Below are 24,983 nucleotides of genomic sequence, written 5' to 3' on the forward strand. Positions count from 1 at the left end.
TAGAACTTGTAAAGTATTTTAATAGCAGGTGTTTTCTATATGTTGCTAGAAATCAAGAGGTTTATAAACATGTTACACATACAGATATGAGTTAAGATACTTTTAAAGGCTAAACGAACTGAGGAAATGAATGTTGCAATCTTGAGGGGTCAGTAGTCCATATGGACTAAATTAATACTTGCCTCTGGGTAGCAGGTATGTTTGTAAATATAAAATTATATTAGACATTAGCACCAGTGCAGAACACGCTTAGCATCATAAGATCCAAAACACCAGCACAGGTTTATCCATCATTAAAAAACCAATTACCTCCTTCCTAAGATGTCAAACTAGTAGGTAACTAGATTAATATCTCTAATCCAAATGAATAAGTTTTGTACTATACAACTTCTCTTAGAAGTATATGGGAGAACTAATCAGCTAAAGAGCAGACATTCTATGACTTAAGATCTTTTTAAAAATTGGACGTTACCATACATAGATAGAAAATTACTGAAAATGAATGACAAAAAATCTTTAAAACTTAAGTAAAATTTCTTTCCTGCTTATTAATAAATGTGGCAGAAGACTTTAAAGAAAAAAGGAGCCTAGAAAACCTGTTTATTGATCATTCTCTCTTCATAAATGTTTTACTAAGTGGAGATGCTCTGGTTCAGGAATTATTAACCTAATTTTCTAATGGAGAAAGAGGTAAAAGATACTTATCACTTTCTGTGGAATAGTCATCTATCAACTTAAGACCAAAATTAATAACAATATAGGAAATTCAGAAACAATTTAGATTTTTGGTTTATATTTCATGGATGGTGCTGTTGTTCCAATCTTATAAAGTAAAGCTGTCTGCTTTCCAAATTCCAAAATTAACATACTCCCCTCATCTCACCTTACTAACCAGTGTGACCTTTGGTTTCTTTAGGACAAGGAAGGATTAAAGGGTTGTTGATTATGGGTGTACAATTTTGATTTGGGACCTGTCACATACACAAATCATACTGAGTGGCCAGACACAGTTCAAATATTATGCATCAGCCAAATCAACTTTGTTCCACCCACCCTGTTCAAGGGGGGAAAGCCCAACTTCCATAAACTATTTCACCTGACAGAATGTGTCTATCAACAATAAGTAGCTTAAACAACTTTCACCAGTAAGGTGTCGTGTTTGGTTTTTAAAATGGGAAAGTCACATTTTAAAAGCAAATATAGTTGAAACTGTGACTCAATTATAATTGGATCCTAATGAACCATGCAGGAACAAGGGTTAATATACCAATGTGCTCTGAATTTGTTCAAGTCTGATATTTCTGTATATAAAGATTTAGCATATAACAACTATCATGAGAAGTGAAAAGATTTTTTCCCCAGAAATGAAAATATTAAAACTAAGTTAAAATACATAAAGTAGTTAGTATTCCACACAGCATAAAATTTGACAATCAAAGTTTACATGTCCCAGGTTGACCACGTGTGAAAATGCAAAGCGGGTATTAAAACTGATATTATGTCCAATATTTAAAACCAGTTTGTCATTGGGGGAACATCTAAATCCTTAATTAAAAAACACAAATGAAGTGAAAGCTTTAAACTGGTACACACTGTTCACACCTATATTTCAAGTTTGGAAATGCATATTTGCAAGCAGCAATACAAAATATTCATGAAGAATGCATAATCTCTGAAAATTATGAAAACATCCCTGCTACCAATACATTTCTAAATACAAAACTGACTACCATATTGTTACTTCTGTGTAGCGAGAGAAGTTCATTTTCAAAACAGATAAAATTCAGTCTGTAGGTGTGAATGGTATGAATGACAGTCTTTTTTTTTTTTTTTAAATTTCTTAGTTGTTTGGGATCCTTAAGCATGCAAAACCTCAGAGAGGAGGGTCCACAAAGGAACCAGGGTGGTTTTATGGCATCCAGTTAAGCCAGAGCTGGGAATGCCTCTGGGTCATCTACATCAGGAGCAGAAGCACTTGACTGAAAAAGAAACAAACCAAAATTAATAATTCTCAATTCTTGAAAATGAATTGCCAGTGTCTACATTCAGACACAGAACTCTAAAAAAATCTTCAAGTTATTAAAAATACTAAGTAAAACGTGTCAAAGGTTTTACTTTAAGGCAAAATAATGGATCGGAATAAGACTACAAATACTTGCAAATGAGCTTTGTCCTGACAGTCTATCAAGACCTAAGGAAATTCCATAGTAGTCACAACACGGTTATTTCACTTTTCTAATAAATCACATTAAGTAGAGTAATATGGGATATGAAGATCCTTACTTTCTTAAGTATTCCTATATTTTCCCCACGTGCTAAATAAGAATGGCATCAATTTGAAAGCAGGCTAAGAAATTGATTATGATTATAATTACTTAAGCAGCACTTTTATCAATGTTAGAAAGGGACCCAACTGCCGAGTGCTATTTACAAAGTACAACAAAAAAAAGTATTTAAAGGTCCACATACAACACTGGCTCTTAAAAACACCTGATATCAGATGAAGAACAAAAACACAGTATCACTACACTGTTCCGTAAAATCTGTAACATTAAGTTACCATTATAATCAAACACTGAGACTCAAGCAGGTATGTCCCCCAATTTGTTTATCAGGTGTTGAGAATTCAGGGGAACATTATGGTTGTATCCTAGATAGACCACAAGAGACAATGAACTAACCCAAAGGTTAGCTCTATTAACTTTAATAATGTCTACACATTCAAAGCATGGACTTTGGCATCAGAGCAGAGTTCAAATCAATCCTCAGGGCTTCTATCAAAATATTTCTTAAGAACTTAAGTTTTTTGTTGCACAGTGCAACGGAGGCATGGAAGACTACAAAATCAAGGACAAAAAAAAAGAAAAAAGGTGTCTACTAGACAATCATCTACTGTAGGGGTGCCGAACCCCTGGGCCGCCGACTAGTACTGGTCTGTGGCCTGTTAGGAACCGGGCCGCACAGTAGAAGGTGAGCAGTGGGAGAGCAAGTGAAGCTTCATCTGTATTTGTAGCCACTCCCTAGCACTAACATCATCGCCTCAGCTCCACCTCAAATCATCCATCAGGCATTAGATTGCATAGGAGCACTGGTCCCTGATGCCAAAAAGACTGGGGACCACTGATCTAGTAAGTGTAACACAATTATATAACAGATACAAGCTGAGACCTAAAAAGCAGTGAAGAGTCAGAGCAAAGGTAGTAAGTAGTTGGCATTTCAGGTAGACCCTGGCAAAGGCCAAGAGTTAACTTGGTTCTCTGTACCTGAATTTCCTCTTCTGTAAAATGGAGTATCTACGCAGTAACAAGAGTTAGATGAGAGTACATAAAATGCCTAGCACAGCACCATGACCAGCACTTAGTAGTCAAGAAATGGTGATAGTCATTCAAGTGCTTTAAACAAAAATATAATCTAAAATGCAGTTCCTTGAAATGTCTACCTCTTCTTCTACTACTCATGCTCCCAAAGGACCTTGAGCAGTGATTTGCCAGAAGTCGTCTTCAAATTACTTAAAAGGACAACATAAGTCAAAATTACCTTGTCAGTCCTGCTGCCACGGTTTGGACGTCCACCACGCCCACGGCCACCTCGTCCTCCCCTGCCACCACGTCCTGGGCGGCCAAGGTCTCCAAAATTGATCTCCAGCTGAGACGTTATATCATTTGCTGGTTTCCGGAAATGATGGTCCATAACCGAATCTTCAGCATGAGCCTAAATATTTAAGTGAAGGCCACTCGGTGATTAATAGGAAAGCAATGTTGCAAATTTCTAAATGAGCCAAATATCCAACCTGAACTTTGTGTAAACAAATACATCAACACTACTACAGATAATAAGCTTTGAGATCGATCAGCTATAGTGTGATCTTGAGGAAGAATTCCTTTCTCTTTCATATTCCCAACTCAAAGTCTGGATAAGTACATTTAAACTGTCCTTCAGATTAGAACCCCATAAAGAAATCCCTCATAAAGAGACATAGATAGATGACATATAAAGTTTCTAATATTGGTAATACTAAATTTCATAATTTATAAGTTATAAAGGAAACTTGCTCTATATTCTTCCAATCATGACTTGGGAAGAAAAATTGTATAAAGACTTCTCGGAATGCTTTTCTGTTTATATACAACTTTTACATGTTCCTCCATATAAACAAGAGCTACCAATTCAAGTGAAACACAACTTTACACAAGGAAATCTTGAACAGCTGCACGTAAATAAAACCACACTTTAAATATACCAAAGGAATCATCTTAAAAATGAAGTCATGTTTGTGAAATCTAGATCCTACTTTGTGTTAATGTGTAAGCTACACGACCCAGTCTGCAAAAGCCCAAGAATTTTATACTGCTTAATGCCTAATTTCTTATATGTTTGGGATGAACTTCAATCTTCGAGTTAGACTTTTCTCATACTACTTTAAAGCAGGTTTTAATTTTTAAAAATGAATGTATAATCTTTTAGAAAGAAATAATATTTTGTTCTATTACAACTATTAATAACTACCTTTAAAGTACAAATGAGTTTTGTATTTGTATCCATGTTTTCATCCCCTTAACCAGTGGTCCCCAACCTTTGTGGCACCAGGGACTGGTGCTCCTATGAGAATCTAATGCCTGATAGATGATCACCAGGAGCCAAGGCAGTAATGCTAGCTAGCGCTGGGAAATGGCTGCAAATACAGATGAAGCTTCGCTTGCTCGCCTGCTGCTCACCTCCTTCCGTGCAGCCTCGTTCCTAACTAGCCACTGACCAGTACTGGTCTGTGGCCTAGGGGCTGGGGACCCCTGCTTTAAGCATTTAGTATCTGAATTAAATATCATCTCTTAGTGCCAGATCAACCTAATTTAAATAGAGAATTTTTCTAAATATTAATTTTAAAGAATTCTAAAACAAAATGTAAATCCACAAGACCACTAGCAAATTAAAGTTAATGATATATACTTTCTAATTTTTAAATGTTTGCTATTGCAAAGCAACGATAACCATTAATTAGAAGCTCTTGTACATTTCTAGAGCACAGACGTAAAATAAAAAGTTGATATACTACTGAACCACCTCAAAGATTTTACAATAAAGAAAAAGGAAGTCTGGATGGATGTTCAAGGCACATCCCTAACCTTTAAGGTAACTAGCAAGATAAACTGGAGAAAAGTTTTTTCTAGAGCAGGAAACAAACAGGAAATAAGGTCTCTGGTCTCAGTTCTGTCAATAACACTCAGTTCTTCACTTCTAAAACATTTCTTTTCCCTAAATACTTCATATTTGTTGTGGACTTGAAGATAAGTAAAACAAAAAGAACACTTAAAATAATGTACACAACAAACTTGAAGACATACGTATATCAAATGCAAGGGCCATAATGTGCCAATAAGGCGAGATTTAAACAAGAACTCACATCACAAAGGCAATATAACACGAAGAGCCCAAACACCTTTAAGTGTCTTAATAATGAAAAAGTGTCCTGGTTTCGAAGCTATTCATGACCAATTTTGCCTTTTAAAATTTTTAAAAATTTCTAATCATATACATCATCTCATATGATTATTTCTGAAAAGCTCAATGTAAAATACTTAAAACTGGGTTACCTAACGTGATGTCTATAAAATACATGCAGAAGCTTCAGGGTGTTAATGAATCGTCTAAAATTGTATCAGCATTTTGTATATGCATCTTTTTCAAAGAAAAGTTCTGTAGGGACCCCAAAAAATTTACAAATAATCGTCTCAAAGGTGTCTAATAAATTTTTTTTCATGTTAACCTTAGCAGTTTAACTAGTTCAAATGAACAATCTTCCCAAGATGAACTTTCAAGGTCTTTAATCAGGAATCCTACTTGTTTTACCGACACCAAAACATTATCTGCAAAAGGTATGAAAAAATAATCAAGTGCTTTAATGAAGTAAAATGTGTTTTTCCATAGGCCTTGACACTTAAAAAACAATGTCTTCATTTATATTATTTTTATAGTCAATGTTTAAAACGTCACCTCTAAACCCAGAAGAATAAGTCTCTTCATCCTGTTTTATTTCATAATGTTTCCAACTTTGTTTTGGAGTTATTTTTTTGTTTAGAAAATTAAAATGTAATAAAATCCTATTGAATCTTTTTATTACAGGTTGACTTCATAACATTTCAATTCAACTTACTTTATGACTAAAATTTCATACTTACACAAGCTATAAAAGGATGCAGCACTGGGACATTCCTCTAAGAATGTGCACCAAGGCTTAAAATCAAAAACCAACAACATATCTTTCTCAAAAATTTTCATTAGTTTCCCCGTCTCATAAATAAAATTGTAAATTAATTCTCTTGTTTTTATATCAATCCTCAGTACTACCATTTACTGAAAAGTCTTAAGCATTATATACAACATAGGCAGACAGTTTCAAAAATTGACCAGTGAATGAAGCCACTCATTTTATTTTAGATTAAGCTACATGAAAATGCCAATCTTCAATCTAATACAAGTCTCTGAATGATTATTAGTTAGGCAAGATTAAAAAAAAAAAAAACCATCACAACTTTGAAAAGACCTACCATATATTTTAAACAATAATAATTGTATGATATACAACTAATCTTTTTTTGGGAAGGAACTACCGCATTAAATATAATTATGAACTGACTGAAGGACTAAATTTTTGGTATACATAATAATGTAGTTTATTTTCCTTTCTGAACAATTTATCGGCCCGAAATAATACTATGTAAGCTTTCCTTCTTTATAAATAAATTATCCATATGAAATTTTAAACCAAAAATTATAAACATAATTCAAGACACATCTGAACATTTTTGAACACCACAAAACTTAACCTTACCTCTTCACTCTTTGACTTATGAAGAACAAACCCCTTCTTCCACTGCCCATCAGCCCCTTCATTTGGTTTTCGGATATTAAATTCTACTTTTGCCCGGTCCTTATTTTGAATAGCTTTCCACTCATCCAAAGTCATTTCTTTTGGACCCTCTTCCTTTACTTCTTCAACTTCGTTCTCCCTGTGAAAAGATGTTTAAATTTTACATCAGGTAGGGGTTGACAAAAATCTACATTATTTATTATGATTATTGAGTAAGTTAATCTTGGCTGGTTGGTAATCTTTTAGGGAAGATGGTATCCAAGGACTGGAGGAACATAGTTTTCTTTGTAACCCAATGGCTAACATGTAATTTGGTAGAGACCAGGAATTCAAATCTTGTTGAATTAGTGAAAGTATGGATACCTGAAGAAAATACAATTCACCTTCATAAACTTTTAAAATGTTCATCTGTCAGTAAGACAATCTGGAACCGGCTTTACTAAACCTAAAATATACATGTCTTAAAACACTGCTTTAAAATTGTACCCTTGTTATTAAACATTGGCCCAGCTTCTCTTAAACCACATTTTTAATTTCTATAATTTCCCATAGTGTTAACTATAACATATATGAGAGTAATCACCTAGGATGCCTGTGAAACCAAGTTTCACATTCTAGAATATAAAAGCACTGTTTCTCTATGCTTTAATTCAACAACACTTAAACTTTAAACGCCAAGTTTCTACCAATCCTAAATTCTATGTACTCCAACTTTCAAACCAACCTGTGTATCGCCAGGAGACAGTTTTCACTAGTAATGAAACTGCACAAAACACACTGATTTCAATATGTAATACTAAATTAGTTATTTCCAACTATACTTCTCAGGTTCTATTATATATTATCCTTTTCACTTTTTGAAGAAAGCAAGCATGGGCCTAGGAATCCATTATTTTAGTCTAATCTCAATTTCCAATTGTTACCAAACAAGTTGTTTGCTATTCTGGGAGCCCTGCTTCTTTCCAAAGATAGCAGGTGATTCAGTTAGCTTTACAGCTCAAATATCTCCCTCCCACACTACTCTTCACAGTTTGACAAATTCCATCTTAAAACTTCCTAGAGCAAGTTTACACTGACTTGATGAGGTAGATCTTGGCTATCAAGTCCAACTCTTGTCAGTTTATAGATAAAAAAAAAGGTCCTAGTTACTTATAAGTTATGACACAATCCAGAACAGAACTCAGTATAGTTTATTATATCATGAAACCATTAACATCTATCTTTAAAGGTTATTTTTAAAGATCAAATGAAACAAAACAGAAGCTCTGGAAACAATACATAAGGGAATAAAAGCTGTGTTTCTTAAAATTATCCTTCCATTACAAGATGTGATCCTGTTCTGATTTTTCCCTACTCTGGAGTAAGTAAGAGTGGAGACTACTCTAATGTCATCATCATGATCTTTAGACCAAATACCCTCAATTTCATTTCTGGGCCCTGAGTTAAGGATTTGCTTCCTATCTCCTATTAATACATGATTTCCTTCTGGTAAACATTTATAATCCTTATAGCTCACTCTCAAGCTTATTTAAACACAGATTCTTTATTAAAGAAACAAAGTTGTGTTGAGCATCATGAAGTACGTATGTCACGTAAGGTTCGTTTAACTCACCTATGACACTTTACCACACGAAATTATGATTTTTGTTAGTTTCATATAAATGAATTCATATTACCCCAAGTTAAACCGATCACTTAACACCAGGTATTTTTATCTACTCTCTCCAAGAATAAATCTATTATTCCTAATTCCAACAAATCCATGAAATAGGATATTCCAGTAATTATTGGTGGTTCACCGTAAGAGCAATTCTTCCTGGAGAAAAAGCAAAGTTTAGAAAAATATCCCCTCTGTGACTGATCTGAATATGCTCTGGTTAAGAATTATTGACCTAAATAATCTATTATGCAAGACTTTAAACCACAAAACTATAAAAAATGACAGCCATGTAACTGCTGCTTGGATTGATGGAAACTAGAAGGTATTAAATTTCTATCAGTATAACATTAATTTTGAAAACCCTCACACCCCTGAATAAACAAAAACGCCAAAACTCAGTCTTTCACCTAAAAACTCAGAAAATAAAAAAGATTAAGAAAACTAGTGAATATTCTGGCCCTTTGCTCTACTCATACATTTTAAAACATGCCAATAATGCTATGCTCTAAATTCTACGTTGTTGGAAAAAAATTTTCAAAGAGACAGAGAAATTAATTCTAATGTGGTCACGTTTTCTAGTTTTAATCTGTCTCAGAATAAAATTTGTGTAACAGAATCCAAAGTTACTTTGAACTATGAGGTCTAAATACTATAATTTCTCTTATTTCAACTACTTGGTCTAATTTTTAGAAATTCCCATTTCAGATTCCAGTTCCCACTTATCCAATCTCTAGACAGCTATCACTTGAATTATACCCTTACTTATATTATCATTACCATTTCCCCTACTAAATGAGGTAGTTAGATAAAATACGTATCTTATTCCTACTCTCTAGTCTCAGGTTAAAATAGTTAATTTTTGTGCTTAGGACTAATAGGTTTTACTATTTTCCTTATCTTTTTAAGACAACAATGATAATTTCAAATAATTTTTTTCTTTCAAACCATTAGAGTCCAGTATATACATGTGCAAGACACTCCTCCTAATAGATACTCTATGAGGGACTGGGATACAATAAAAATCTATTCTGTTAAAATACCATCAAGTAATAGCATTACACCTACAGGTTTTTTTCATGGTAAAAACCAAAACTGATGTCCATGCTGGAGCATTATCACTATACATAAAACCACTTACTTATTTTCAGTGTCTGCAACTGGATGTTCTTCACCTTCAGGTGTTTCCTCAGTCACATTTGACTGCTCCAAGTCACTGCAATTATAAGATATTTGTTTCTGAATGTATTTTGGGGACTCTCTAAGGAAAGAAAGAAAAAGAAAAGCATCTAGGTCCATTTACATGTAGCCGAAGAATTCTTTATACAAAAATATTTTAAAATCCTCACATTCCCTAAGAGCTTTCTCCTACTAAAGTTATGCACTAATAGACCTTTAAGAGAAAACAATTTTAAAATGTACACAGATCCAAGTTATAGAACAAGTATTTTACTCAGTGTAGCACAACAGCTCTAAAACGAAGTTCCACTGACTGATCAAATTTTTTTAATGACCAAAAGGGTCAATATCTAGAAACTATTAAAAGACGCACAAGAAATCAGATTATTCAAACAGCATCAATGCAGGGTTTCACATATCCATATGAAAAGAAAAACTGTTATCACATATATTAAAATATAGAAAAATTGGTCACTTGATACACTATATACTAAACATATCCAACAAGATACTATCCTGTAAGGAAGCAGCTCTGAGATGAAAGCATCCATTCTTGTCCCAGGGACAAATAAAATTTAATAGTTATGGGTGAACCTCTATTAAGGTATAGGATTAATTTTTTATAATTATTTATAAAAAAACAAACAAACAAATAGAATACCAACGTTAATTCATCTTTGACAGTTCCCCAGTTGTGAGATCCGCTACCTCCACGTTTGTCCTCGTGCTTCAAGCCACTGTAATGTGAAAAAGAACTAACAAAACTGAGTTAACATAATACTCTTTAGTTCTGAAAATTCAAATTTTGTTTTAGTAAAGTAGTAGATTCAAATACAAAAATAAAAGGAAAACCAATATAAGACTTACGATCTATCACTTCCACTATGCCTATCAAATTCACGTTTGCCACGAGAATCAAATCCATCTCCTCGGCCCATTCCACGTCCACGGCCTCCTCGACCCCTTCCAAGACCACCACGGCCTCGAATAGGCCGGTCAATGATTGGTCTACAACAAATGAAAAATATTATACAAGCCCCAGGTTTCTAGAACAAAGAATAAAGGGAATTCATTCAAAGGCTCAAAAATACAGACACATACTTACTGGGTCATAACCCAATAGTTAAATGTGTTTCTAGGAAATAGTTAAAATAGTCTATTTCTAAACATATAAAAGGAAATCAAAACTAGGAAACTCCAAAAACAAGAAAATTATTTTGACATTCTCTATAATTTACTAGTGCATACTTTTTCATTGTTATTCAATTCACATTATAATCCAGTAAAACTGCTATTCGCCAATACATTTAATAGTTAAAATAAACACATCTAACCTGCATAATGAGTTATCAATCTGTTTTGCTATAAACAATTACCCCATAGGGGTTTCCTGTTAACGTATCATCTGGGGATAGCAAGGAAAAGAAACTGGTCATCATTTCAACTGAAGTGTTTCACTACAAGAAATATAAATTTGAACACTAAAATCTGTTACCAAAATGTCTGAAATATAGTAATGCAAACATTCAGAGGTTTCTTTGAAAAACTGATAAATGTAACCACCCAGTTACCTGGCAAATATGACCAATATATAGCTTTGCGTTAAGATGCGACTCTACAAACTGACAAAACATGAAGACATTAAAAAATCTTGCCTATCAACTGAAAATTCTCCTCCTTCACCCTTTTCTTCAAGTGGCTTTTCAAATCGTCGTTCACGAGGTGGTCGCCTTTCGGGTCTCCTATCAATTATTTTCCCTTCTCCCTGAAGCTGTTGATCAGGTCTTCTTCCAACACGTCTTATTCCTAAAATGATAAATAAACACCATAAGCAAATTATTTTGCAACACAAAAAAACTTAGGCCTAAACTGTTAAAAGAAAAAAAAGTTGCTACTCTTTTCAGTCCACTAAGCACTTCCTGTTGAAAAACTGGGCATCTCTAAACTTAACAAAGAACTTTACAGAAATTCCTATTTAAAGACAAACTTTTCAAACTACTATTTAGTTTGCCAAGTCAGTTTTCCCTCTAAAGCATTCTCTGTAGCTGACTTGGAAGTCACTTGCACAGGTAGCTATTATTCCTCACTTTTCAAGACGAGTCTCTTATAATTTAAAATTCTAAATTTAAAGATGTTTTAGGGAAAAGATACATTTTGGCTTTAAAGATACCAAAGATAATAACCAAGCAATCCCACACATTTGCTAGATAAGAACTGACCAAAAAAACAAAACAAAAAGTCACACTATTTTATTTTATATAATCTGGGAAGAAAAAAACAACACAATGAAAGGCTGCTAATTTTATGAAATTTCAAAACTGAAAGGAAAACAAATGGCACTTGGGAATACAACTCTGTAGTTTCTGCTATTTAACCAGAAAAAAGCACAATCCACCATCTTCTATTAATTTTTATATACATGTATACATATACACAACACACTTAACTTTAAAAAATAATCTCATGTAACCACTAGGAAATACTCATTATTTTATTATTATGGATAGAGAGCTTTTTCTTTTGGTTTGTGCTTACAAGTATCTGTTTCTAAAGGATCTTTAAGTTGATCCACCCTGGTTCTTTCTAAGAAAGTGGAGCACCATCAGGACCCACACAGTTGTTCAGGTGCTCGTAACTAGAACCAAATGGTAAATATCAACAAACTCTTCAATGAAATTTTAAAGTCCATTCCACATAAACTCTCAGGACATACCACAATTGTTAGATCTTACACCAAGGCATTTTAAATATATTTCATCAGATGTATAGTGTGTTGGGGCGGGGCTATGTAACCAGTCCTTATAATGATATCCAAGCCAAACACACCCAAATGAACAATGTCTTGCTTCTCCACCCAATATTCAGGATTAGACTTACAGAAAAGTAACTTACTACATCTACCCAATAATTGACACTTAAAAACGCAAACTTCTAGATTAATTTATCTGTATTCACAAGCTCACTTGATTTTCACTAGATTCCAGGCTTTTAATATTAAAATAAACAAAAACACCCTGGTCTACTCAGTGATAATCTGTGGTGTCAATTCTTAAATTCTTCAACTGACAAAAGATAAGCTACAAAACTAATTCTTATAAATATTAAATATATATCTAATATACATCTAGCACTGTGCCAGCAATTATATTCAAAGGCAAGGAACACATGATCAGGGTAACAATCCTTCCCACAAGAGGAAGAGATTATTTGCAGGTCTATCCCCAATGCCTAGAACATCGACTCACCTCAGGATCTCAAAACGAGTACTTTACCACTCAACATTCTCCCTTTATAAATTTGTTTTAGGAAATTTAAGGTCAATGTGCTCTGCAACACTGATCTAAAGAAAATGCTGGTAGTCAATATGGAAGATTTCCCAAAGAAAGACTACTGAATAGCAAACTCAGTCCTGGTTATAAATTTAGAAAATAATCTCCTACCTACATAAATTAAAACACTAGTTTCCAGGTAAGTGCTCATTTAGAAGGTGTGCTTTAAGACCAAAACTGAGGGATTTAAACTATGCTTTATGCTCTGAACATTCAAAATGGGTGACACACCTACCTGGAAGATTTTAGATTTATACTCACTCAATTTTTTCATGTGCTTTCTTTGGATTAGTGTGATCAAAAACGTAAAGTCGAGCATAGTTTAAATAAGTACAGTAGCCAATGCTCCTTAACACAGAAATTAAATGATTTATTCAGTTGTGCTACAGGTGGCTATAAAGCTTAGCTGACTAAATAGATATTTGGCCTAAGCATGTATACATGCTTTCTAATACTCCAACTCGTGCTTAATCCCAACCTGTAATTTTAATACAAGAATTCTTGTTTTAGTCACTACCTCAGTTCATTCCAAGCCTCACAAAAATTCTATTAAAAAAAAATCCTAAACCAAAACCTAACACAGTTGTTTTGATTTTAGTTGAATGCTCACTAAAGCTAAGAAAACTTTCAGGAACACGTGCCAGTAAAGGGTAATTTCAACTTTAATCACAGAAAAACAATTTTAAAGATTGAGTTTTGGTCCTACACCTACTTGTTATGTATGTTTTTCTCATCCTCAACTGTTCTACTTTTTCATTCACAAGACAAACATGTAGTGAGTAAAAACGCAAAAAATCGAGCTTAAGACAATCCTGTGAAGTTTACAGTGGCCTAGAAGCAACTATTACCCGCCAATGAAATCCTGACCATGCTTCACGCACATGTAGAGAAAAAAACCACAGTCAAAAGAACTCTACTTGAGCTAACGTGACAGCCTGTCTGCACTCATTTCACCACGAGGCCTGGGCCAAGCCACATCATATGAAAAAAGAGTGCGGGGGATCGGGAGAAAAGATCGTGACACGAGGAACGATCCTCAGAATTTCCTGCAACCACCAATCTTCATTCAGAATTCTCGCAATCGAGTGTAGTCAAATTTCTCTATTTTCCCAACAGTAAACTCGCTCTAGTGACTTTTAAAGTTTAACAGTTGAGGGGTAATGGGGGGGCAGGCCAATAAAGAACACGTGGCACTTAAAACAGCAGCTTATTCCAGAATATCACATAGCGTCGAACACTTTAGGAGCGTGGTGTAAACTCCGACTCCAGCTTTTCACTAGGGTGCTCACCGCCATCGTGGGACAAGATGGCTGGACAGAAATCTAAAACAGACAAAAGCACCTCAAAGCAGCACTCTGAGGGAGACCTCTGGGCAGGAAGAAGCTGGGGACCCCACGCTTCCCCATAACCTCCGTCCATGCGCTGGCTTGCGGAATCCCGCGGGAAGGCAACAACCTCCTGGGATCCCGAGCACGCTTGAAGAGCGGCTTATCTACGGACCACGCTCCTCCGCTCAGAACCTGAGGCGGGAAGGGGGTGGCTCCAGGAACCCTGCAGGCGGTGGTTTGAACTTGGGGCTAGCACGCTCGCGGGACCCGGCTTTTGTCGTGTGGGGAAAACCTGAGGAAATCGGCGGCAAAATATCCCGCGGACGCTCGGAGCTCGAGACGCAAAAGATAGGCGCAAGTCTCCCCCGCTCCTTCTCTCTTTCCCTGGTCTCCCCCACCTTCTACCACAGATTTACCTTCTTTCTTAAGCGCCACAGGCGGCTGCGTCTCCTCTTTCTTGTCAGCCACGCCAACGTTGGGGGGCAACGGGTTCTTGCGATCTTTCTGGGACTCTTTACGCAGCTGTTTGCCTGCCGCATTGGAGTTGGTCTGGGCTGCGGCCTGAGCTGCGCTCTTGGCCCCAGGGCCCCCAACGCCGCCCCCGCCGGCTTCTTTTTTCTTGTTCTCGGCTGCCTTCAGCACCTCGAAAGGGTCTGATTCGTCGTCAAATAACTGGTCGAATCGGTTGGTGACCACGCAGCCGAAGCCTTCCTGTAAATGCCCAGGCATGATGGTGGCTCGGCGGCGCGTTCCTCCACGGATTGCAGCGGGCCGCGCCAAGCCAAGAGCGCCTGCTTCAGCTCTTCCCACAAGATGGCCGGGCCGAGAGAGGGGGGCCGTCTTCTCTTCCGGTGCCAGGCACACATCCGGGAGCGGCCAGCGCCGCACGGCACCATGGGGTATGTAGGCCACTGTTGCTTCCATTTAGAAGGCTCGGGCCGTCGGAACTACAATTCCCAGAATGCACGGCGCTGCAACTCTTCGCGCGCGCTTAAGAGGCGGGACCTCAGAGAGAGTGGAGCGTGCGAGCTGAGGGAGGGGAAGCGTGGTGGTGGGCGGAGTCCTGCCACCTGCTCTTGCCTCCTTTAAACTCTGGGTCTCGAGCTGTCCTGAAAACAGGAAAACGTGAGGGCGTGTTTTGCTCTCGAGAGTACCTCTGTCTTTGGTTTTACTCACCCTGCCTCCGTCCCAGGGCTTACTTTCACTACCTCTCCGAGAGGGTCAAGGTGACTCCCAGATCTCACAACTGGAGACTCACAAACTTCCGGGGCTGGGATTGGGGTGAGGTTACTGAAGTGCCGCATTGGCCTCACCAAGGCAGCACACGATCTCTTTCAAGTCCCTAGCTGCTCAGTTGCTGGAGTCGCCTTTTTCTACCCCTAGTAATGAATCGAGACTCCAGTTTAATGTGAGGCAGAAAACGCTTCCTTTCGCAAGGACGTGAACTTGGGTAGCGGAATTAAGCAAAAAGATAAGTTGAACTGTCACTTGAGAGTGTCGCGCGCCTTTCCTGGGTGAGAAATGCTGTTTTGCGAAGGATGTTTTAATTACTGTTAACTCCTGACAGTGTAGCACTTCCTAGACACTGGACAAGCCTTGAAAATGCACTGTTTGTAGAAACACTTTCTAGAGTCAATTCAATTGTCTGTTAGTGTCCGGTGTGCCAAAAGTTAGGTGTTAGTAAAATGTGCTCAAGAAATAACATGTTAGAACATGAGTTTGTGTGCTGAGAGGTGCAATGAAGGAAGGAAAATATGTCAGTGAATTGTCATTTACTAAAAGCATTGATATTAGTTGAGAATATTAACGACTATTAAAGTAATAGAATGTTTAACAGTGCATATTCAAGCACATTTGGTAACACTATAAGTATTTAAATATAACTTTTAAACCTTTTTCCATTAACACAAAATATAATAGAAAATGCATCTCTGTGTTCCAGGTGCTGTGTTCCAGAAATAACCTTAATCTCAGCAACTTCTCAGGTAAGTACTTTCCTCCTTTCACAGATACCGAAACTGTTTGAAGTGAAATGACTTATCAAGTTCACATCTCTATAAATGCTAGTGCCAGGAGTTAACTCAGTCTTCCAACTCCACTATGAGACTGTTGACATCAACTTTTTAATCCAAACTCTGCCTTCTGATAGAAGTCAGTCAATTCTTAATTAATATTCAATATTTAATAAGATTTAAATATTGTTGCATGCCCAGCAGGTATGTAACATGGCTGAATGTAATCTTAATTTCTGAGTAAATTTTAAATTAATTCCTTAACAGAGAAAATAAAAAACACAGTCATATTACAGGCATGTGGCAGCAAGCCTGGTGGATTTGTTCCTAAATCCAGCCCCTATTCCTCAAAGTTACCTGTTTTTCTGTTGCCTCAGTCCCTGCCACACACAGTTCCAGCTCACACATACACCCCGTCCACTTCCACAAGCTCTGGCTTTTGTGGCTTGTACCAAAACAAAAGACAAGGAGTTTTTGACCATACTCCTCATGCCCCTTTGAAAATAGCTCAAGTGCAATTTGGGAGATCTCCACGCTTTAACAAGACTTTTCTCTTTACCAAGGGCTGTTAATAGCTACATTTTTGAGATATCTGCAGCTTACCTCTTTTGGGCCATTGCCACAACAATAATTTTGAGAGCTAAAACTTGATAGTTTACTATGTGCTTGGTGTATTTTACATGTATGACCTCATTTAATCCTCACGTCAACTCTGCGAGAAAGATACTTCCTTTTTAATGTGAGGAAAATGAAGCATAAAGGGACTAAGTAATACTTACTCTTAACTATACTCTGGCCTGTCTTTAGTCATTTTTACCGTGTGTACAGATCTCTGATTTCCTTAAACAGATCTTTATGACCACCAAACATTATTACAATAAAAATATTTAAAGTTAAGCTACACATAGGGAATTGTATGGTCTTGAATTTACGAGGTTCATTTATGCTCCTCAGAGAATTACTTATTAATATATTATTATTATGTTAACATGGAAATATGAATAAACATTTAGAGACAGGGGGAATCTTGTAAGCACTTTCAACTTCCTTCTCTCCTTTTTTTCTCTCTTGGAATTTTGGTTAATCCAGGAGAGTTTTAAAGCCCATTTTTAAAGTATACAAATAAAGCTCAAAATGGTAATTCTTTTACATCTCAAATCAATTATTATATTATAAGTAACTATTTTCACTAATGTTCCCTTTCTCCTAAGAAGTTAAAATAGTTTTAAAAAATATTTAAATGTACCTCCTACTCTCAATAGAAAAAATATTACGGAATAAACCTCAAGGAGGAGGAAAGGAGACTTCTTGGCAGACTTATTTAAATTAAAGGCATGAGTTGTAAAGTGACAAGTTATAAGATACCACTGATTAGAAATGTAGCCTACATTATCAGTTCTCTGTAGCAATGCTTGAATCACATATTGTTCTCTGAAAAATACTTATGCAACTTTACAGCCTTATCTATAGCAAGTTCTCTAGAGTTTTCTAGCAGTGAATGCTGAAAACTAAATATCTAGATTAACTATCCATACAGTTGCCTAATGTTAATGAAACTGATAAACATAAATTTTACCTCCTTCCAGTCCTCACTTGCTTTTAGGATGCTAATACTCATTTCTCAACCACAATACAACTTGTTTTTACACATTTCTTAATCATCTCAATCCCTTATTACTATCGCTATATTATAATAATAATTACTAACAACTACTACAATTTGAGTATTTGCTGTACACTTGGCCTGTGCTAAGTATCTTACATGCATTATTTCTTTAATCCTTAGAACATTATGAAATAAGTAGTATTACTATCTTTACCCTCATTTTACAGGTAGGAAAACTGAGGTTAAGTGCCTCTCCCAAATTCATATTGCCTGAAAGAGTCCAGGCATTCTGATCTCACAGGCTGGACACCCAACTATTATTATACTTGTGAGGGACATGGTAGAGGGAACAATGTCTTTCACCCTTATATTGCTACCACCTGTAGCAAAAGAAAATTATTATTCTGTTATAACACTTTGGGGATACTAGATACAGGCACCACATAAATGTAAATTAGAGACTCTAATTTTTATTGTACCCTAAATATATTATGTATTTTTAAAACAAAAGCAAGAAAAGTGGTTCTTGTGAAGAAAAGGGAAAAACCTCTATGTAAGAGGATGGAATGCTAAGTATAATCTTGCAAGTCTAGGCTCTTGCTAAAGTTAGAATATCGAAGCTAGAAATAGAAATATTACACTATTTTGCTACCTCAAACTTACCCTGAAGGTTGATCTTCTTGATTTTAAACTCTCCTTTTTCTCCCTGCATTGTATTCTTAAACAAACAGCTTTATTGAGATATAATTCGCATGCCATCTAATTCACTCCTTTAAAGGGTGATAGTCTAAGGTTTTTAGTATATTTACAGTGTTGTACATCACCACTAATTGCAGAACATTTTTATCACCCTCGAAAGAAACCCATACCAATTAACAGTCACTGCTCATTCTCTCCAACCCCAGCCCTAGGTAACCACTAATCTACTTTCTGTCTCACAGATTTGCCTATTCTTGACACTTTATATAAATAGAATCACATGACATATGGTCTTTTGTGACTGGCTTCTTTCACTCAGCACGTTTTCTAGGTTCATCCATGTTGTAGCATGTATCAGTACTTTACTCCTTTTTATGACCGACTAATATTCCATTACATGGATAGACAACATTTTATTTATCTATTCACTAGTTAATGCATATTTGGATTATTTCTGCTTTTGGGCTGTTATGAATATTTGTAGAGCTTGTGTGGACATATGTTTTCATTTCTCTTGGATATATATTTAGGAATGGAATTTCTGAGTCATATGGTAACTTTATGTTTAACATTTTGAGGAGGCAAACTTTTCCAAAGAGGCTGCACCATATTACAATTCCACCAACAATTATGAGGGTTCCAGTTTCTCCACATCCTTACTGATGCTTGTTATTGTCTTGTCTTTTTGCATGTAGTCATCCTAGTGGATGAGAAGTGGTATCACATTATAATTTTGATTTGTATTTCCCTAATGGCTAAGGGTGTTAAGCATCTTTTCATGGGCTATTGGCCATTTTTATACCTTCTTTGGAGAATGTCTTTTTAGATCCTTTGCTATTTTCTAACTGATATATTTTTCTTTTTATTGTAAGAATTCTTCATATATTCTAGATTGAAGTGCCTTTATCAGTTATATGATCTACAAATATTTTATCCCATTCTGTTGGCTGAATTTTCACTTTCTTGGTGGTATCCTTTGCAGCATAAAAACTTTACATTTTATATGGTCTTTTGTGATTAAGTCCAGTTTATCTATTTTTCTTGTCACTTGCTCTTTTGTCATTTCTAACAAGACTTTACCTAACCCAAGATCACAAAGATTTACTTCTATGTTTTCTTCTAAAAATTATGTTGGTTTTAAAATAGTTTTAGCTCTTACATTTAGGCCTTCAATCCATTTAAAATTAATTTTATGTCCAATGTATTTCTCTTTTAATTTAAATTAATTTTGAATGTTAAACCAAAAAGAAAAATTTAGAACAAAAAGAAAAACTACTGCTATTATTCATCTGATTCTTGTTTTAAAAATATGTTATTTTGGACATAATAATAACTAGCAAGTTTTTAGGTTTTAACACATCCAATGATATTCCAAATGCATTTGTATAAACTCTTTTGAAAATAGAAAATGTATTTCACACTTAATACTATTTCTCTATTCATTATAATAGTAAACATTTAATTCAACAACTATTTATTGACCATCTACCTGTGTGTCCAGCACTGTTCTGAGCCTTGAGGATTCTGCAGTTAACAAAACAGGCAAGACCCTCATTTTCATAGAGTTTACATGCTGGTGGAAAGAAACAAAGAGTAAACAAATAAATACATCACCAAGATAATTTTCAGAGAGTGGTAAGTATCATGATAGTGTAACATGAGGGAGGAACGTTTTTGAGTTGTATGGTCAGAAAGCCTTCTGCACTATGGCTTGAATGACAAGAAGAAACCAGCCTTGCTAAGATTTGAAGAAAAAGCAGAAGCAGCATCAAGAAAGAGAACATGCAGTAGGAAGGAGCTTCAAGATTCCAAGACAAAAAATAAAAGCAAAAACAAAAATATCTGAGTGTCTGTGGTCAAATGAGCATGAGGTTGGGATGGCAAATTGGAAGGCAGATCCTGTAGAATACAAAAGTAATTAAGTCTGCGTGTGCTTTCAAGCTGCTTCCAGTTTCCTTTTTCAAGAAGAATCCCTCAACTAATATGGTAATAAGGTATAAAACTTAAACCAGGAAAATATTCTGTAATTAAAATTCTCATTTGTTATTCTAAAAGAAGCCAGCTCAACACATTCTTGAAGTTCTAACTGTTAGCTGAGGCATTGAGAGTGCAAAAACGTTACTACTTGATTCAATAGGAGCTCAAACATTGCTCGTTTTTGCTATGGAAGAGAAAAGTCCCCTCTCTGCACTCCAACTGTTCTTGGCTTCTGTGAAGTGGATTAGAGGCAACAATAACAAACAAATATTGTTGGCAGAAGCTTTCTTCATGGTGATATATTGTTTACCAGGAGCTACAGGAGAGCCGAAATAAAACATTTCCAGGTGGTATTCCTAAAACTGAAAAATCGGAAGCGATAATTACTTGTAAGCACAATGCTCAGACATAATAGCTGAATGACTGAATGGTAACCCTTATCTCAATAGCTTGAACTGATCTTCAGAGATACTACTCTTGATTACTGGCTGGAATCTCTTAGGTTTCTGCTGCTCCCAGAGGAAACAAATAGTAAGGTTGAAGGAGACAGAGGCTTCATGGCTGACATTCACAGGTATAGATTGTGTAGAAATGTTGGAACAAAGTGTATGTGCATGCAGATAGGTCAGGCAGAGATACAGAAGTGGGGGCTACAAGGGCTGGCTGCCCACCACTATCACCACCCGGAGTTTGTTACCCTAGTGCCAACTTTGTAGAGATTGGGTATCTCTTTTTAATTTTAATCTAGGGTCTGATTTCCATGAAATTCTATACAAAATTTTGCATATTCCCAAGATATAAGTTACTCTCATCAGATTTTCTGAAATACTTAAGAGCAAATCTACAGAAACAGAAAGTAGATTACTAGCTGCCGAGGACTATGGAGGAACAGTGAGGAACAATGGGCAGTGACTGCTATTGGATATAGAATTTATTTTAGGGATGATTAAATTGTTCTAAAACTAGATTGTGATGGTCGTATAACTCCGAATATTATAAAAAGCATTGAATTGTAAACTTTAAATGGGTGAATTGATGGTATATGAATTATAACAATAAAGTTCTTTTAAAATAAAAAGCATCTATGCGTCAAAAGACTAAGAATCACTGCTATCTGGCATGAACCTCTGATCATGTCCTATTTTCTAATCCCAGTATACTCACATCTATCATGTACTGAATGCTTATGTACCAGGCACAGTACTAGGTGTACTACTATATTATTATATAACAAAATTTGAGGTAGGATTGTTATCCACACTAAACATGAAACCAACAAATTTGAGGTAGGATTATTATCCACACTAAACATGAAACCAACAAATGGTAGAGACTGGATTTGAATTGAATTCTCTCTAGCTCCAAAAACTCATGTTCTTTCCATTAGGCCACCAGTACTTCTTAAATTTTTCTAAGTACCCATAATGGCTAGAGGGATACCACTTTTGAGGGCAATGTAGTATATTACTGCCCTTCTGTTTTGATCAGTCATTAACATTCTAACAGTTCTTCCTATTATCTCCCAAACATCTCTTCTCCATTCCCATGGCCAGCACTCCAATGCAGGCCTTCATTTCTCTGTAGGAGTATCACTGTACCTGATGGCATATCTTTAAATCTCATCTGGTCTGGATTATCTAATCATATCATTCCAAGACTTAACAGCTTTTAATGGCTCCCCGTTATGTACAGGATAAAGTCCAAAATCCTCTAGCAAAGCACTGAAGGCCCTTAATAATCTGCTGGAAAGAAGATGACAGTATATTACTAAGGGCTTGCCATCTTCTTTCCAGACTCCTCACCTTCCTGCCACCCTGTCCTGCACCCTAGTCCTCAAGCCATAGAGAACTCTCATTCCACCCCATGCACATGCACATGCTCCATGACCTTCATATACCTTACAATTCACATCCTGTTCTAGTAATTCACATGGCAAATATCTTATCATTTACCAGATCTTACCTTGAGTTCACTTCCTGTAAGAAGCCCCCTGTGACCCTCAAACATCACGTCTCCCTATCCTCCCTTGTATCTAATGTTACCCATTTCTACCCCATTTGCGATACTTATCACACTGCATTGTCATGATATGTCATGTCTATTTATCTCTTTTAGTAGTTTGTAAATATTCACAGTGAGGGTGTTTTGTTTAGCTATTATGCTCCCAGTGCCTGATGCTTAGCACATAAATAGATCTATTGAAGGAATGTGTCCGTATTTTCCACTACTTTACAAGTTCTTTTATTTCCAGTACCTAGCGTACTTATATTTTCTAAAGATCTGTTTAATGATACTTTATGCTTATTGAACATTTACTGTGTGCCAGGCATGGTTCTAAACATTTAATATGGATTAACTCATTTAAAACTAATAATAACTGTTGTCAGTTCAGTGTTATCATTAACTCATTTTACATTAGAGACTTGATGCACAGAAAGGTTCAATAATAAGCTGTGTGACCTCGAGCACATAAATAGCAAAGCTACAATTCAAAGTAGTCTGGTTCCAGTCTCTGTGCTCTGACACTATGCCATATTGCCTTTGTGTGAGTGTCTGTCAAGTGAGGGAATGAATAAATAGGGTCCCTTCCAACCTCTACAGGAGCCCGTGGAAGGAGGGAGGATAGAAAGTGCATTAGGAACTAGAATGCACTTAATTTCTCATGGGAGTAATGTCATAGATTTCACTGAGATTAGTTGAAATACATACTGTGAGAACTTAAGACACATTATAGGCAGTGTAAGCAATTATGAGTTGGCCAGTCATGCTAGGAGGTGGTCTTGATCTGGGGCTGTGTGAACTTGACTCTAGTGGGCTGCTATCGAATAAAGACCCTCCAATCAAGCTGTCAGCCCACTTAATATTTATGTAGACTGAGCTTGTTTCTTAACCTTTCTAAGCCTATTTCCTTATCTGTTAATAGGGATATAATTGTTAGGGATCTCTTAGGATTGTGAGGATTCAAGGAGTTCATCCATGTAAAACACTTTAAAAAGAGAAGGGCATGTAGTAAAAAAAAAAGAAAGAAAGAAAAAGTGTTCCCCTTGGGGAGGGCCGCTAAAGCCAGGTAATCATTTCAGTGGTTTGTGAATAGCTGCCAGTACCTTTTCTAAGTGAGTAGCAGAGGGAAGAGAAAGGGTCCAAACTTAAGCCAATTCTGCTACTTTAGGAATTAAATGTTAAGAAAGAGAAGGCCATTATAAATGTTTGCTAAAAGGAAATATTGGGAATACAACACAAATAAATAATCACCTTAGGGCTCATTAGAGGTGTCTGACCATATATTTATAGAGAACACCTCTCTTTTGAGGAATTTAAGCATCTTTTAAAATTAGAATCTTTCTAGCTCAAGGGGATTCTTTTTCTCCCTCTTCTAGCTACAGATTTCTTTCACAACAGCTTTTTAAAATTCATTTCCATTGATAAATCCCTGAGTCCATTGTTGTTTATGTTGAGAGGAAATGGTTAATGAAAGTAAAAGAAAACAGAGAAATACTCAGTCCTTATGATTGCCTGCCAGGAAAAATGCCAAATGGCAGAGGCCTTGCTGAAAACTACCCAGCCACAAGCATGAGGGATTGGCCTACCACAAGGTAATCCTCCGAGGGCATTTATACCAACAGCCTAAAAATTGGATTGCTTTAGAAACTCTTCCCCAACGAGGTGCTACAATCAGACTTGATAGTAAAATATTAGGATCTTAAGTTCCCAAATCAGTCACTTATAAACAAGAGTCTGGAATCTCAACTCATGGGTGAAGGATTAGGATATGGGAATGCTTTCATCTATCTGGGAGGCCATATAGCAGGATAGTGAAGCACAGGCAGACACTGGGGCCAGAGAGACCTCAGTCTGGATTCTGGCCCACTACTTACCACCTTGGTGATTTTGCACAAATTGCTTATTCTCACCAAATTATGATTTCTTCATCTTTAATATGAGGAATAAAATAGTACCCACCTCACAGGGCTGTAGTAAAAATAAAATTAAAAGTTCCTAACACATTTCAAATACCCTACTCAGTAAATGTTAATAACCACTACTACTAGTTTCACCGGCCTTCAACATCGACATGTGGAAATCAACACCTCATACTACACTTTCTAGTACAGAGGCTGCAGGACTGTGCCATTTTTAGTTGTTCTCATTATGTCTACACTGGTATGTCATCCCAGAGGATCTAGGTGGGTCTAAGAACTCAACCATGAATTTCCAGGGTAAAGAAAACCTAAATGGGAGCAACTTAAATCAAGGACAAGTAATATACTTATTCATAACAGTACCTATTTGAGCACCTAATACATTATCCTACTGAATCATCAAAATAGTCC

At 36.2% G+C, this 24,983-nt stretch overlaps 1 protein-coding gene across 4 annotated transcripts; it reads right to left on the reverse strand.

The window, feature by feature from the left end:
• SERBP1 (SERPINE1 mRNA binding protein 1) lies at positions 1-15,196 on the reverse strand. Of its 4 annotated transcripts, none has more exons than XM_039838541.1 (8): positions 14,775-15,196; positions 11,357-11,507; positions 10,569-10,709; positions 10,367-10,438; positions 9,664-9,738; positions 6,827-7,004; positions 3,538-3,711; positions 1-1,979 (listed from the first exon to the last, which is right to left on the reverse strand). In XM_039838541.1, the coding sequence occupies exons 1-8, from the start codon at positions 15,085-15,087 to the stop codon at positions 1,923-1,925; spliced, it is 1,161 nt and encodes a 386-aa protein (XP_039694475.1). In that variant the 5' UTR covers positions 15,088-15,196; the 3' UTR covers positions 1-1,922. The 4 variants fall into 4 exon arrangements, with proteins under 4 accessions (XP_039694475.1, XP_039694472.1, XP_039694473.1 ...); XM_039838538.1 differs by having other exon boundaries at positions 9,664-9,783; positions 14,775-15,184; XM_039838539.1 differs by having other exon boundaries at positions 10,367-10,456; positions 14,775-15,183.
• Between the last annotated feature and the right edge of the window lie 9,787 nt (positions 15,197-24,983).

This window comes from Pteropus medius, unplaced genomic scaffold (genome assembly GCF_902729225.1).
Source record: "Pteropus medius unplaced genomic scaffold, Ma_sr-lr_union100, whole genome shotgun sequence".
In the NCBI taxonomy this organism is placed as follows: Eukaryota; Metazoa; Chordata; class Mammalia; order Chiroptera; family Pteropodidae; genus Pteropus; species Pteropus medius.

Excerpts from the sequence above, each read along its gene's own strand:
- SERBP1 (XM_039838537.1), bottom strand. The coding sequence starts at position 15,087 with ATGCCTGGGCATTTACAGGAAGGCTTCGGCTGCGTGGTCACCAACCGA. Across the intron at positions 10,457-10,568 it reads CATAGTGGAAGTGATAGATC|TTCTTTTTCACATTACAGTG; the intron begins GTAAGTCTTATA and ends CAGTTTTGTTAG. Across the intron at positions 7,005-9,663 it reads GTTGCAGACACTGAAAATAA|GGAGAACGAAGTTGAAGAAG; the intron begins GTAAGTGGTTTT and ends ATCTTTTCACAG.